The 14,587-nt window shown below is 43.4% G+C and overlaps 1 protein-coding gene across 2 annotated transcripts in view; it reads right to left on the bottom strand.

The window, feature by feature from the left end:
- OSBPL5 (oxysterol binding protein like 5) overlaps window positions 1-14,587 on the bottom strand; it is a 127,569-nt gene that overhangs the window by 23,558 nt on the left and 89,424 nt on the right. For both annotated transcript variants that reach the window (XM_081903573.1, XM_081903572.1), the window contains exons 6-8: window positions 13,602-13,805; window positions 8,347-8,431; window positions 2,266-2,437 (exon numbers count right to left, since the gene is read on the bottom strand). In XM_081903573.1, coding sequence (XP_081759699.1) covers window positions 2,266-2,437; window positions 8,347-8,431; window positions 13,602-13,805 — 461 coding nt within the window. The remainder of the gene's footprint in view (window positions 1-2,265; window positions 2,438-8,346; window positions 8,432-13,601; window positions 13,806-14,587) is intronic.

The raw sequence follows: 14,587 nt of genomic DNA, 5'->3' as shown, positions 1-14,587 counted from the left end.
TGGATGAACACATGTAAACACCTTGCAAGCAATTAGGGTGAATGCAGAATGTGTCCTCGTTATCGGATAATTAATCCACTAACTGCTCAGAATGACAGTGGAACGGACTCCACTGGCTGTGGACTCTCCTTCACTGGGGGATTTTAAGCAGAGGTTGGATGGCCATCTGTAATGGATGCTTTAGCTGAGATTCCTGCATTGCAGAGGGTTGGACTAGATGACCATCCTAGGGTTGCCATATTTTGAAGAGCCAAAAAGAGGACACATTTGCTGACTTCTAATTTTAACCATGGATTGCTCTGACGCATGAAAAAGAGGACATGTCCTGGAAAAAGAGGACATATGGCAACCCTTCCAACTCTACAATTCTAGGATTCTATGAATGCTTAGCAAAGACTGGATGCAGTCTAACCACCATGTAAGTGTTGTGCAAGCAAAACAGGACAAATGCTCAGTAATAGGTTGTCTGCAGGGACCCTTGTTTGCAACAGATGGGGCAAAGTACTAGTTTCACTTGATTCTCTAGATGCAGAGAATTTTTTCCTGCCTCTCTCAATAAAGAGACACTGCTGTATTTGGAACAGATTGACTGAAAGCAGATAAAACCTTTATCTGTAATCCCTGGAAATATTAATACTGCATGATGGGTTACCAGATTTTAAATGGAGCATCCCTTAGACTGTGAGAGCAGCACAGACCAGGAAGCAGGCACACCCCTGATTTCAGAACCCTCAATCTCCATGGCATCTGCTGAGCAGGCACCCCAGCTTTTGAAATTTTGATCTGACAACTCTGCTTAATGGCCAGACAGACATCAAAGGTAAACAGTCACAGTAGAGGCAGATGCTAAATCCTAAGTGTGTTTGTGTGTGTGTGTGTGTGTGTGTGTGTGTGTGTGTGAGAGAGAGAGAGAGAGAGAGAGAGAGAGAGAGAGAGCGCTAGCTTATGGGAGTAGAATAGCCTGGTTCTATTCCATATACAATTTAGAATTATAAAATGAATGCAATGCATAAAGGGAAAATTCCCATTAGCAATCAGCAGCAGCAAGTCTTTGTAACTGACAGAAAAGACTCAATAGTAGTGCTACTTGGAACAGAGGTGTAAGTTTGGAGCAATCCCTGTATGGGCATTCCAATAACTGAAAGTAATCACGATTACTTTCTCTTGTGTAGTCACCCAGCACGGGAAGACAGCACTAGCTGGGGAGCGAATTCTTCCATGGAGTATGACCAACTTGTTGAAGACACAATGTCTGCTTCTTTAATTTCCAAGCATAATTTATATAAGCTGAAGAAAGCATTACATGTAATTAAATGACTTACTAATAATAACATGTCAGCTTAATTGGCTTAATTCCCCAAGGGGAAGATGTTTAACTGAAGGATTTGATCCCATCATGGAACACTGTGCCAGTGATAAATCTTCTGCTAGCACTACCTGGATATGTGGGAGAGAAATGCTACTCCTTGGAAGTGATCTACACTTAGTTTCTGCAGTAAAATCTGTATCCCTTCCTGATGTCTAGGTGACAGATTTTTACTCACAGGCTCACTATTTAGAAAGCAATGGATGTTGTTATGAATGTTTACCTTGAATGTTAGGAACACACAGCTGAACAGAGAATAGTGTGTGTGTGATGCCTGAAAACATAATAAAGAGCCCTGTTGGATCAGACTAGCAGCCTATCTTGCCCAGCATCCTGTTTTCCCAGAAAAATTGCTTTCAGGATATGCCCAAGGAGGGCATTAAGGCAAGAGCCCTCTCTCACTGTTGCTCCTTGGCAAGGCATGTTTAGAGGCAGACACCTTTGCCATCCTGACGTTGTCCTAGTTCAAGTGAAAGGATGCTCTCATTACAAAACGGGTCTTTTACTCACTGCTACCACTGCTGCTCCCGCTGCTCGGTCCCAGCGCCTGCCAACCTAGCAGTTCGAAAGCACCTCCGGGTGCAAGTAGATAAATAGGGACCGCTTACTAGCGGGAAGGTAAACGGCGTTTCCGTGTGCAGCTCTGGCTCGCCAGAGCAGCGATGTCACACTGGCCACGTGACCCGGAAGTGTCTTCGGACAGCGCTGGCCCCTGGCCTCTTGAGTGAGATGGGCGCACAACCCCAGAGTCTGGCAAGACTGGCCCGTACGGGCAGGGGTACCTTTACCTTTACCTTTACCACTTAGAAGGGATTAAAGCAGATGCATGAAACATACTCTCAACTGCAGGAACCACTACAGAACTTCAGAATATATGCAGTAAGTGTGTACATCCTTACTGAAAAAGTTCCTGATCTGAGATGGTAGCCGTGTGCAGTAGGTTGTACAGGCCAGCATGCGAAGAATCAGCCGAGCAATTCAACTCTCCATCTTTCCCTTGCTTGGATGCACTGAGCCTGAAGAGGCTTGAGCAGCGCAAGGCCAGTTCCAGAGCATCCAACCAACACCGGCCTATAAAAACACAAACACAGAGGTCAAATAGGAAAATGCAAAATGCTCCCTTGACTGTTTCCCATTTTGTGTATCCAGACATTTAATCCATATCGAGAGAGACAACGGATACAGTACACAGCAAAGATTTCAAATGTCCTGAAAGCAATGAGACTTGATGGCTGCAGAATAAGTGTTACCATTTGATACTCAGTTCCTCTCTTCAATATTAATAGCTTTTTACATCCTCCAGGTGATGGCCCAAATATGAAATATTTCAGGATACAATTTGTCCCTAAAAGTTTACCCTCATCGAAAACAACAATAGGCAGATCACGTATAGAGTGCATTTTAAATCTATACATCATTTCCGGTCTTGGTATTTGTGGTTTACATGCCACTCAAATTACTGAGATTCTCACAGTTTTACACTGTAATGGATACTAAATATTAAAATACTCAAGCTGTGCAAAGTAACATGATCCAAGTAGCTGCCAGAGGAGTTGCCACATCAGTTTCATACAGCAAATCACTGTCCAGTACCTCAAAATACTGACACATTTATTATGGCACTGCTTTTACAAGGACAATAAAATCTGTGTTTCCCCATTTATGGTTTTCTTCCATTTCCACTTAGTTTTCTACCCCCATCTTCCCCACTTAGGAAAGCCTGCTCCTCACTTCATAGTACCCTCTGTGAGAACGTGTGGCAATTTCTGAGCAAAGTCCTCATATACATTTTGCTAAATCAAATGGATTTAAGCGGCCCAGGAACCCTGAAACGTAAGACAAATTGTGAGGCTTCTCACCTATTCTATTCCTTATGTACTCTCAAGAGTGGTACACTTAAAGTGTACCATGTAGCATTTCCCCCCCTAAGCTAGTGTCGAAAAAACCTTTATGAAAAAGCATTGCTAATAGTGACTGATACCCTGGCATTTGCTTTGGGGGAATCTTCCTATGCAGGCAAACGAAGATTAGTGCTTGAGCCTATCCTACTTCCTCACTGGTGCAAGAGCTACAAGGCAAGTACGTGCAATTGGTTTCCAGTTTCACTAGTGATAAAGTGACGTTCATTCTGAAAAGCTCCTTAAACCTGGTGGCATATAATTGGATACATAATGCTTCAGTTGTAGAAATAGTCTCCCAGGCATTATTTCAGGGGTTTTTTTTTAAATAAAAGAAATCTATAAAACCTTCAGCCTGCTCAATCAAGCAAATGTTAGGGTTAAAAATAAAATGTCACCAAGTAAAGAAAATAACACCAAAGGGCATAATTATTAACAGGAAACAAATGGTTCTGCATATAGGACCAAACAGCTCAAAAAGCGTAAGACAGACGGTGGTGAAATACTGATTTTCATATTGTACTGCAAAACTCCCCTATGTCCTCCCTTCGAAAGGCAACTCCAGAATGAAAGAGGGCCTCTCTCGGTTCCAAACGAGTGCCTTCCCTCAATAGCAAGCATAATTTTCTCTCCCCGAAACTTGTACTGTACTCTCAGACTTGCAGCAACCAGTTCCTGTCCATGAGGCTATATTTGGAGGATAACATCTGGGACACCTGCCAATGTGGAGACACTTTCTGGATCTAAACCAGACAGCACAGACAGACTCACCCCATCTCTCTTCCTCTCCCCTAGTAGGTGGCATGGAGTGGGTTGTAACTTTGATGAGGCTTTCCCCACTTTTATAAGCTGTCACCCATCAAAATGGCTTCCAAACTTGCTGTTTGTGAGGCATGATTCAACCATATATAGGCAAATAGAGTCTGTGTGGTTCAGTGGATTGTCACTCCGGTGCAACAAAACAGCTTACGTATAAACCTTGTCATTTTTGTGGTAAGAAAAGCAATGGGTAATGTACTGGAAAGCAGGGATAATGACAACGCTGGGCATGTCGGTGCAGACAAAATGGAATGAATGCCATATAATCTCCCTGTAAATTTTGTGCAAACAAATCAGGATAAATACTCAACCAACAGACCATCTGCAAGGACCCTTAAGCAGGTAAAGAGGTCCACTATAAGCTGAAGCTTTTGGGTCCTCGACCTTCCAAAGAAGAGAGAATAAACCTGGGGTTTTCAGCCTAAGGAGGGGCTTCTGTTAACTGCTACACTTGATAGGAGGCAGTGAAGAGAGCAAGGGATGTTTCCAATAGAGTAAGCCCACAACTTACACACATTTAATTTGTGCACATTCAGCTTTATGCACATGATAAGTAAGTAGTAGAAAGGGGGCAGGGTTCTGGGAAAAATGACTTTGGCAACCCCACCCACCACTGAACCCAATGTGCTTTGACTATATGCAATTTTGGTCTCAAGTGCAATCCCTGGAACGTAACCCCCCACATAAATTGTGGGTTTATATCAGAGCTAGTAGGCATTCATATATGAGTCAGTATGGGCGAGTGCATTTAGGAGAGTAAAAGGGGGAATGGATGGATAAAGAGACAATATTTAAAGACTGCAGAAGTATGTGAATTTTTATTTGTCCATATCCTATTTTTAAACTTGCCAGGTTTTACAGGTATGCAGTATCAAGACAAGTGGTTCAGCTACTGGACTTAAGGCCATGGACTGCGTTGTCTTATGCACCTTCTTGCATTGGCTTTCTGGTTGGAACTGTTCCTCCAACCATCGTATTGTGAAACACTTGCTCTAAAAAACTGACTTCAACAGATAAAGGGTAAATCAATGTAGGGCGATACTCCCTTGTGTCCTACAGGTGGTGCTGTGCTTTTAGAATCAACTACATCTGCTGAACTGAAGGATTAAAACTTAAAACTGGAGGCCGCCAACAACAACACCACCTCCTCCACTGGAACCCACACTGAGCCATATCCTTCAGATTTGCCAGCAAAATAAACCAAAGCAATGATGCTGGAACCCGATGAAAGAAGTCACAGAAGAGTGATTTTGATACCTTTCAAGTTGGATAATCACATAACACTAATGTAATGAAAGAGAGCTGCACAGGAGCAGGCAGCACAAGACTTTATTACATGTTCTCTTCCCCTCACTACTGCTCTGTCAAGATATCTGAAATATTCACTTAAGTGAACAACGTACTGATGGCACCTAGAGCCATATCTCCTAATGATGGCTCCCAACAGCTTCATGCAGGTATTTAAAAAACATTGGGGATAAAACAGTACTCCATACATAACCGCCATGGTTATTTCTGTACAGAAACTCTATAGGAAGGGCAGAAAAGGACATACTGGAGGTGGTGTCACTCTGTACAATAAAGAGCACTGAGTCCAGCAAGTGAGAAATCCCAAAAGGGACAGACTCCTCCAAAGAAGCATCATTGGTTGCAATAACAGGCCCCAGCATTAATTTAGGGAGACATGTTATACCACGCCCCTGATCAAAATCTTCAGGGAGATCTTGACATGAAGAATGAAATCAAGGAACAATCCGAAAAAAGAGACATTGTAGTAATGGGTGATTTCCACTACCTTCACACCGACTGGCTACATATGCCTTCCAGTCATGAGAAAGAGGCAAAATTGTGTGCCCTGGAACAGTTGATACTGGAACCAACCAGAGAGGTGGCGATCCTGGACTTAATCTTGCGGGGCACCCAGGATCTGGGTGCAAGATGTTTTGTTAAGCCAATTGGGGGCAGCGCCCGCATGCTATTAAATTAAATATACAGGTAAACGGCCAGCTGCCAATAAAATCAAACATGGCTATGTTTGATTTCAAAAGAGGAACCTTTCCCAAGTTTTTGTCCTGCTTTCCCCTCAAATGGCTCTCCTGAAGAGGGCATATATATCTTGATTTTTCTCTATATACTGTATTTTCCCTTGTCCGTCTTCATGCTGACAAACAAGCACTCCTGTGAAGCTGAGTGAGCGAGTGGAAAGGTGGGCAGACAGGGGTGGAGGAAAGAAGGCAGGCCAGTGGCCCAGGCAGGTGGCGCAAGCAACAGACCAGTGAAGCAGCCAGGTGGGTAGCCCAGGTAGATCTTCCCACACTCTCTGGGGTTGGTGCTGCTGCCACTGGTGTAGAGAGGGGAAATGAAGGGGAGGAAGTATTTATTCCCTTTGTCCTCCTCTCCCCGCTAGAGCAGTTCCTTAAGACTGCTGCTGAAGCACTCCACCAGAGAATTTAGAGCATACCACCAGCAGATCCAGCACAAGAATTAGAATAAATGGCACCTGCTAGAGGAAAAATTATGTCTGCCCAGGGAGCTGACTAATTACTATGGGCTCTTATTTGGCTAGTGCCTACACTATAACATACATAATGGTTGGTTCAGCCCATTTGTTTGAGGCATTTTGATAAAACAGTCATTGAAAAACACAGCTGTGGGCCACACCATATTCACCCAGGGCAACTCAATTCCCACCAAAATGCCAAAGGAACAACAAATAGTAAGTGTTAGTAATCAGTGAATCTTATATGCAAAATATTGGCTGAAGACCAATATGGTTTTAGATTAACAAAGTTTGGCCTCTGACGATTCCCTCCTCAGTGAACCTGGGTTAGCATTTTCTTTATGTGGTATGGCTCTAGAATAAGGCAACCTGAGTCCAAACTCTTGAAAGCAAACTGGAGTTGCCCTCGTATGCACACTCATCTGGGAGTGCAACCCATAGAACAAATGGGACTCACTTCTGATAAAGCATGCACAGTATTGCACTGTTATAATGGGCAAGAAGTCACCCACCCACCCTTCTCCTCTGAAGCTGCTATTTGCATTGAGAGGAAATCCTTTGGCTGGCCCCAATGGGGGATTTCTTCCCTATGTAAATAAGGGCATCAGAGGAAAAATTGGGTCAGGACTGCAGCAGGGGAAGGAAAGGGTTAATTTACCCAGATGCTGGGATTCCAGTGGTTATCACCCCCCCCCTTCAGCTGCTAATTATTACATGTGAAAACATGCACACTAAATGCAAAGACACATTTGAGCCTGGCTTGGCCCTAGCTTTCCTGAGCACTTTGGAGGAAGGACAAGGTACAAATGTGGTAAATGGATAAATCAGAGCATCCCATAACCCCCCCCCCAAAAGATTTTAATTTTAAAATTGAGACTATATAGGATAAACCAACAATACTCAGCACAGTTAGTATTTTACCAGTAATTTCAATCATCATCAAGATGCAGTTTTCAAGGATAGACAGGTCTAAATGAGGACCCAAAGGAGCAGGTTGCTGTTTGAGTACATAAGGCTGATTGCATGAAACTCATTGCAAGTAAAGGTTAGAGAAGCCCAAAGGCTATTGTAAACAAGATAGGTCAATCCAGTCCACAGAAGCCAAAAGGAAAATGTTCTTATGCACACCTCTTTTTCCCCAGCTGGGATGACGGTTCTTAGACAAGAACTCTATGCTATCCCTCTCCAGCAACAGAATGACCGTATTACTTTACCCTGCACATTTTGTAACTACGTTAATGAAATGTCAAGTTAAATTGATCTTTAAGGAGATAATCACTTTTATGGCATGGATTGATAGACAGTCATTGGAACTATTAAACTGCCGCAAAAGCCTGAGGGACCGGTTGGGTTTCATCTCTCTTCCGTGAGCTGCCTGCATCTGACCAGAAACTGAAATATGGTCTCCCCCCCCCCACAAAAAACCCTAATTATATATTGTAGCTGTCTGGGGGAGGGGAACAAAGTGGGATGTGGAACATCAATACTAAGTGTTCTGCAATTCCTCCCATTGCAAAGGTTTAGCGTGGTAATGACAAAGAAAAACAACAACACCTTAAAGTCTTTTTTACCCTTGAAAATTTTGCACTCATTTCCACTGAATTAAAGGTGGTTTCCCCAGAGAGCGCATGACATGAATTACATGAAGCCCAATGCATGAATCATAAGGGGCCAAGCACATCTGCTTGCCCAGAAAGATCTGTATTGGTTAATTGGAAGAGAATGAATACCATGTAGACATAGAGAAAAGGTCAAAAACTTACCATCTGATTCGGAAGCTGCCCTGAAGATCAAGTAGCTGCTTGGAAGAGGCTGTGTGATTGAGCCTACATTCTCTCCCTTTGGACCCTAGAGTGATACATGAAAAGAAGAGAAACGTATTTTATCATTTTCCCATATCATTTCAGTTTATATTCTCTGCTTTTAATTAAATGAAACAAATGAAAAGTATGCAACCACCCTCCATTTCTGGGATAGAGCAAACTCCAAAATGCATTTAAAGGTAAAGGGACCCCTGACCATTAAGTCCAGTCACGTACGACTCTGGGGTTGCGGCTCTCATCTTGATTTACTGGCCAAGGGAGCCGGCGTTTTTCCGCAAACAGCTTCTGGGTCATGTGACCAGCATGACTAAGCCTCTTCTGGCAAACCAGAGCAGTGCATTTAGCTATGTCTAAAATAGATGCCTCGAAGAATAGAGTTCTGAATCCCAGTGGGAAACTCCATGAATATAGAAAGGCTCTCCACTTCTGTAAAATGCCCTTCAATTCATGGAAGGTCTGTGATAAAGGTAACTAGGAAGATTTGGGTGTCTACGAAGGTGGCCTCTGACACATTGCCCAAAGTCACAGATTTGCATAAAGTAACTTATACATACAGATGCAAATTTAGAAGCAATCACTATAACTTAAATAAAAACACAATACATCTCAGCATAGTGGTGACCAGGTGGCTTGTGTGCCTACTCAAACAGCTATCCTGGTGGTAACCGTTGATAGGCACCTTAAAGGTCCCCCTGCTCTCCCTTGCTAGGAGTTTTGGTCTTCACAACAGAGACTCTCCAAACAGAGGAATGCCCTCTGTCAACTAGGACACACCCTTGGTGTGACTCAGGGTAACTCACCTCCTAAGATTGCTTTTTTATTTCTATATATTTGCTTGTTTTTTTATTTTCTGTTTTTAGGTCACTCTCCCCCCAAGTCTTTTCAAGTGACAAAAGGGGAATAACCTAATGTACACCGCTCTGAGATCTTTAGAATAAGTATAGGGTGCAAGTGAATGTAAGTGTGTGTGAGAGACAGAGAGAAAGAGGGAGAGGGAGAAGGGGAAGCCAGATCTCTCAGTAGCTTTGGAAACTGCCCTTCTGTCATGGGGGAATCTCAATCTTCCACCCTGACAATATCAAAAGACAGGTCAGCATGCAAACAGAGTTGTCTGAATGAAAGTGACTATTTCATAGCTTCGCCGTGACTGGGACGTCTCTCACATAAGCTCCTGGCTCATCAGAGATCAGCAATCTCAAGAGATGTTTTTAAAAAATAAGCTTTCATTTATTAATTCACTCAGTTGCAAACAATAGTCAAATAACGGAGGGTAATGAGGAGAGCCCTGCCCAGAACTCTGAAGAGCAGGGGGCTGGTGAAGGATCCGTGGCACCCCCATACTGCAAGGAGAGAGGGCTTGTCTACCTAAGCAAGTTCATGGCAGAAATGAAAACTGACCTGGGGTCATCATTGTTCACAGCACTATCCTAACCACAGCTAAGCCCTATTGAATTCAGTGGGGCTTACTCCCAGGCAAGTTGGGTTAGAATTGCTGCCTTATACACTACCCTAGATGCTACTCAATTGTTCTTTTAGTTGACAGATAATTTAAAACACTTTGGTATTATAAAGAAGTGACTCTAACCCTTACTCCAACTAAAAACATTAGCACGATTCCTCCCCCACATATCTCTTATATAAAAAAAGCCCAAAACCATTCATATTCAGAATGCATCAAGTGTTTTCCCAAAGCCCAGCTTTCAGATTAAAACTAGCAAAAGGGAAAAGGCCACTAGAAGTACTGCCAGTTCATATTAATGTCAGCCGCAGCATTGAGATCTGCTAAGCTGAATGATGAGATTCCCAGCTCTGCTCATTTTGTCTATTATGTCTCCATAGTAATAGCTTCAGTTTCATTCACAAGCCCATCTTGCAAAAGAGAAAAGATGTCTTAGCCTGGCCTCTTCCAGGGAGGGCAAGTAAATAAATGTACTCATTCCCTGACAGATTTTTAGGTATTAAAAACTAGGTCAGAAAATGTGTTGCTTCAGCAGTTCAAATTGTCAGATCATCTCTAGATCAACATGATCAGTGGTAGCCTCTTATTTTATTTCCCACTTTTCTGGTTCTCAGGAGCAAAATCTAAAAAACTGCAATACATATTTTTTTCTTATGCAAAACTGCAATGAATAAATAAATCCTACAGTCCATGTTTGGCCACCTGTGATGCTAACTGTTGATACACATTCCATATGAACCTTTAAAAGATTCTCAATATTCAACATATCTGAAATTTGAAGTATTCTATTAGGCAGCTTGGCTTGTGTAAGAAGAAACTCCCTGATTTTGACTGGTCAAGCAATTCTTGCACACTAAACTCAGTCAACTCATTTTCTTCCTGAATAAACAAGTTTAGGATTAAATGATCAACACCCTTTAAAAGAGCATTTTAAAAGGATGTCCCAAACTGCTCTCACTTTAAAGTGTTCATGTCAGAGCCAAGCTATGACATGTAGCTCAAAAGACCATCCCTGATGAGAAAAACTGATTCTCAGTACTGAACCTCAAAGCTGGTGAAGTTCTCTCGCGATACAGCCCCATCAAAGGTTTCACATAAGGAGTCATTAGACTGGAAGCTTGCTAATCATATACACTGCATTACCTCCTATGGTCAAGCTAATGCCAGACATATTGCTCTGATTTCCTTTGGACCACATAAGTAAGGCTGAGAGGTGGGTCTTGTTGTCCAGCAGCCCAGGACCTACAAACACACTGCCCAGGCTTGCGCCCTGGGGAGGTCGCTTTGGTGCTGCTAACGCAGCAGTTTGACTTCACCCCTGAAGGTGCACTCCATTGTCTCTCAAGACAGACAGACATGTCACAAAAAAGGAAAGTTGTCAGGCCTTCTCTCTGAGGTGACATATTTTCAGGAAGTATGCAATTTTCAGAGCGGGAACACTTTCAGCTTGCCATGTGAAAACTAGGGGTGGAATAGTGACACATCAGATTTGGTTATGTTATGACAGGGGTCAGCAACCTTTTTCAGCCGTGGGGCGGTCCACCGTCCCTCAGACCATGTGGTGGGGTGGGCTGAACTATATTTTTTTTTGGGGGGAGGAAATGACTGAATTCCTATGCCCCACAAATAACCCAGAGTTGCATTTTACATAAAAACACACATTCTACTCATGTAAAAACACCAGGCAGGCCCCACAAATAACCCAGAGATGCATTTTAAATAAAAGGACACATTCTACTCATATAAAAACACGCTGATTCCCAGACCGTCTGCGGACCGGATTGAGAAGGCGATTGGGCCAGATCCGGCCCCTGGGCCTTAGGTTGCCTACCCCTGTGTTATGACATCACTGATGGTTCACCTGGAAGGAGGCAGGCTTAAGGTACCCAGGTCTAATGCTTTATTAAGGAGGTCAAAAGCAGACCAATTTGTTCATGGGTCCAATTTAAAAGGCGATAATGCAAATATCAGAGCAAGACCCTTTGTGACAAAAAAAAGAGAGAGGTTTCTAACGACTGCCAACATTTTCCCATGAGATAAATATTTGCAAGTGAACAACTCGGTGTTTCAAGTTCATTATTAGGATTAATTACAACACACATTGTGTTTCAATATTTTAAAGGCCCCAATTGAATTGAAGCGACTATCAGCTAACTTGACCAATATTTTTTGCATTGTAGGCAGAATTCACAGATAACCATTACAAAATGCATGTTGGGGGTTTCCATTGTGGAAGGCATCTTTCTCTGCACCTCCCTCCTTTTTATGTAGTGGTTGTTGTTTTTTTGACATAACAAGCAGGATCAAGAAGAGGGGCAAAGCTCGGTGTTGCAGCATCTGCTTTGCACACAGGAGGCCCCAGGTTAAATCTCTGGCATCTCTAGGTAGGGATGGGAAAGTCTCCCCCTCTGAAATCCCAGAGAGCTGCTGCCAGTCAGAGTTGACTACACTGAGTTAAGACAGAAAATTTGTCCAACTTGCTAAAAGGCAGATTCTTATGTTTCTAACTTGAATACAACCCTTCATGATTTTTGGCTGATCCTATGAAAAGCTATTACCTTGCATGGAATTTTTGTTTTGCCTTCCAAAACACAATCTTTTTACTTCAGAGCACTTTGGCATGTTAGAATGTAAAGGAAGGAAAGAAAGGAAGGAAGGAAGGAAGGAAGGAAGGAAGGAAGGAAGGAAGGAAGGAACAGAATGTTTCATTTCCAAACAAGAATGGGTCTGTTCTGAGTGGCCAGCTATGAGACATTTACCTGGATGTCTGTGGTTCCATTTTTGACATATATTTCTAATGCCAGCATGAAAAATGATATCAGCTCTCCAAGCATAAATATGGCCCCATTTATAGTCTCTTGTGATGGAGCAATCAGCACTGCATTAATTTAGACTGAAAATGTTCCTCACAGTATCTTAGCTGTCAGTCTGCAGACTTGCTACTTTTAGGAATGGACCAAATTCAAGTGTGGTTAAGCACTGTTCCCTCAGAGCAGATGTTAATAATCTCTGAACGTGTCAGAAGGTGGTGAGGAGCCAGTCTCATTCATCACAGCTGGCGGCAAATGCTATTTATTTATGTCTCAGGGAAAGAGCGTCATTTCTTGACAACGTTGCTTGGATTACTTATAAATAGAAGTTGTAAGATCTTCAGGCAATAATATCTTCACTGGACCCAGAGGCCCACAAAAAGTTCAAGGCTCTATTGTACTAGAGGCATATAAATACAATGCTCAATATTGTGTCCCCTTAGAGGTTCCAACCTAGTTAGCCCAGGACAGATGCAGCATGGAAGGAAATATCACTTTGCATGTGGAGAATTGATCCCCTACCTACCTACCTCCTCCCACCTCCTTGAAGGCAACAGGCACAGGTTAAGGACACATTTCAGCCTACCAAAAGCACTCAAAGAAATTGCAGAGCAGTGGCATAGAGGGCATAGCCTAGAAAGGATCCCGAGGGTCTTAAACAGAAGCCTGGAGGGTTATATTTGTCCTCTGGCCCTGAAGTTTCCCTCATGATCTATCATGAGGAATGCTCCCAAAAAGAGAATTCTGCTGAAATCTCTCTTGATTTTACTGATGTTTCCCTTCCCCACAATAAATTCCCAGCAACAAATTCTTCAATATTCAGATCCCCGATAGCTGCCAGAGCTACTCCCGAGCCTGCTTGGGGCCTGCTGTTTTCTCCTCAAGGAAGCTCAACATTTGTTGCCAAGTTCGGGCCTTGCACTTACCTTCACAGCCCAAATGGACTGATCCAGCGGGTGAAAAAGTTTGAAACAGAAGCCGTCCTTTTTGGAGGGTCTCTCGATCAGCTCACAGGAATGAAGCAAGATGGTGCCCACCCACTGCCCGACCTTTGGTGTTTTGTAGATCAGCAGGACTCCGGGTTTCAGCACACACCACAACTTGGTCCAGCTTTTCAGAGTCCCACGAATCTGAGGGGGGGGGAGAGGGGGGAAGAGTTAGGAGGAATTATTCACCTCTCTACTCAAGCCAAGTCACTATCCAGCAAAGCAGTTTTAGATAGCCCCTATCCAGTGAAATATTCTTGTTTAATAGAGTCAGAGAACAATGCAGCCATATTGAAAGGGGGCTCTATTCTCCCCAGTGGCTTCTCATGAAGTAACTTGGGGGTGAAGCAAAACTCCCAGGGGAAGCTGCCTGCAAAGAAAAGCACTGGTTTTCACTAAGCAGCTCATTAAAGGTAAAGGGACCAGTGACTGTTAGGTCCAGTCGCAGACAACTCTGGAGTTGCGGCGGTCATCTTGCTTTACTGGCCGAGGGAGCTGGTGTACAGCTTCCGGATCATGTGGCCAGCATGACTAAGCCGTTACTGGCGAAACCAGAGCAGTGCACGGAAATGCCGTTTACCTTCCCGCCGGAGCGGTACCTATTTATCTACTTGCACTTTTATGTGCTTTCAAACTGCTAGGTTGGCAGGAGCAGGGACCGAGCAACGGGAGCTCACCCCGTCGCGGGGATTCAAACTGCCGACCTTCTGATCAGCAAGCCCTAAGCCCGTGTCCCATAAGCAGCTCATTAAGAGGGTGCAATTTTGCTTTTACCCCAATACATTTATGCAGCATTTCCCTGGAAAGACTATAACCTCTTACATCCAAAAGGGCAATGCATGCTGAAGTCACTTAATTTTTTACATTTCCAGGGTTTCGGGGGGGGGGGGAGAGTCTTCTCCTCCTACTTCCCACCACCACCACCA

The sequence above is a fragment of the Podarcis melisellensis genome (assembly GCF_964234715.1).
Source record: "Podarcis melisellensis genome assembly, chromosome: 1".
Lineage (NCBI taxonomy): Eukaryota > Metazoa > Chordata > Lepidosauria > Squamata > Lacertidae > Podarcis > Podarcis melisellensis.
The sequence above is the reverse complement of the archived record's forward strand: the minus strand, read 5'-3'. Positions and strand labels throughout refer to the sequence as shown.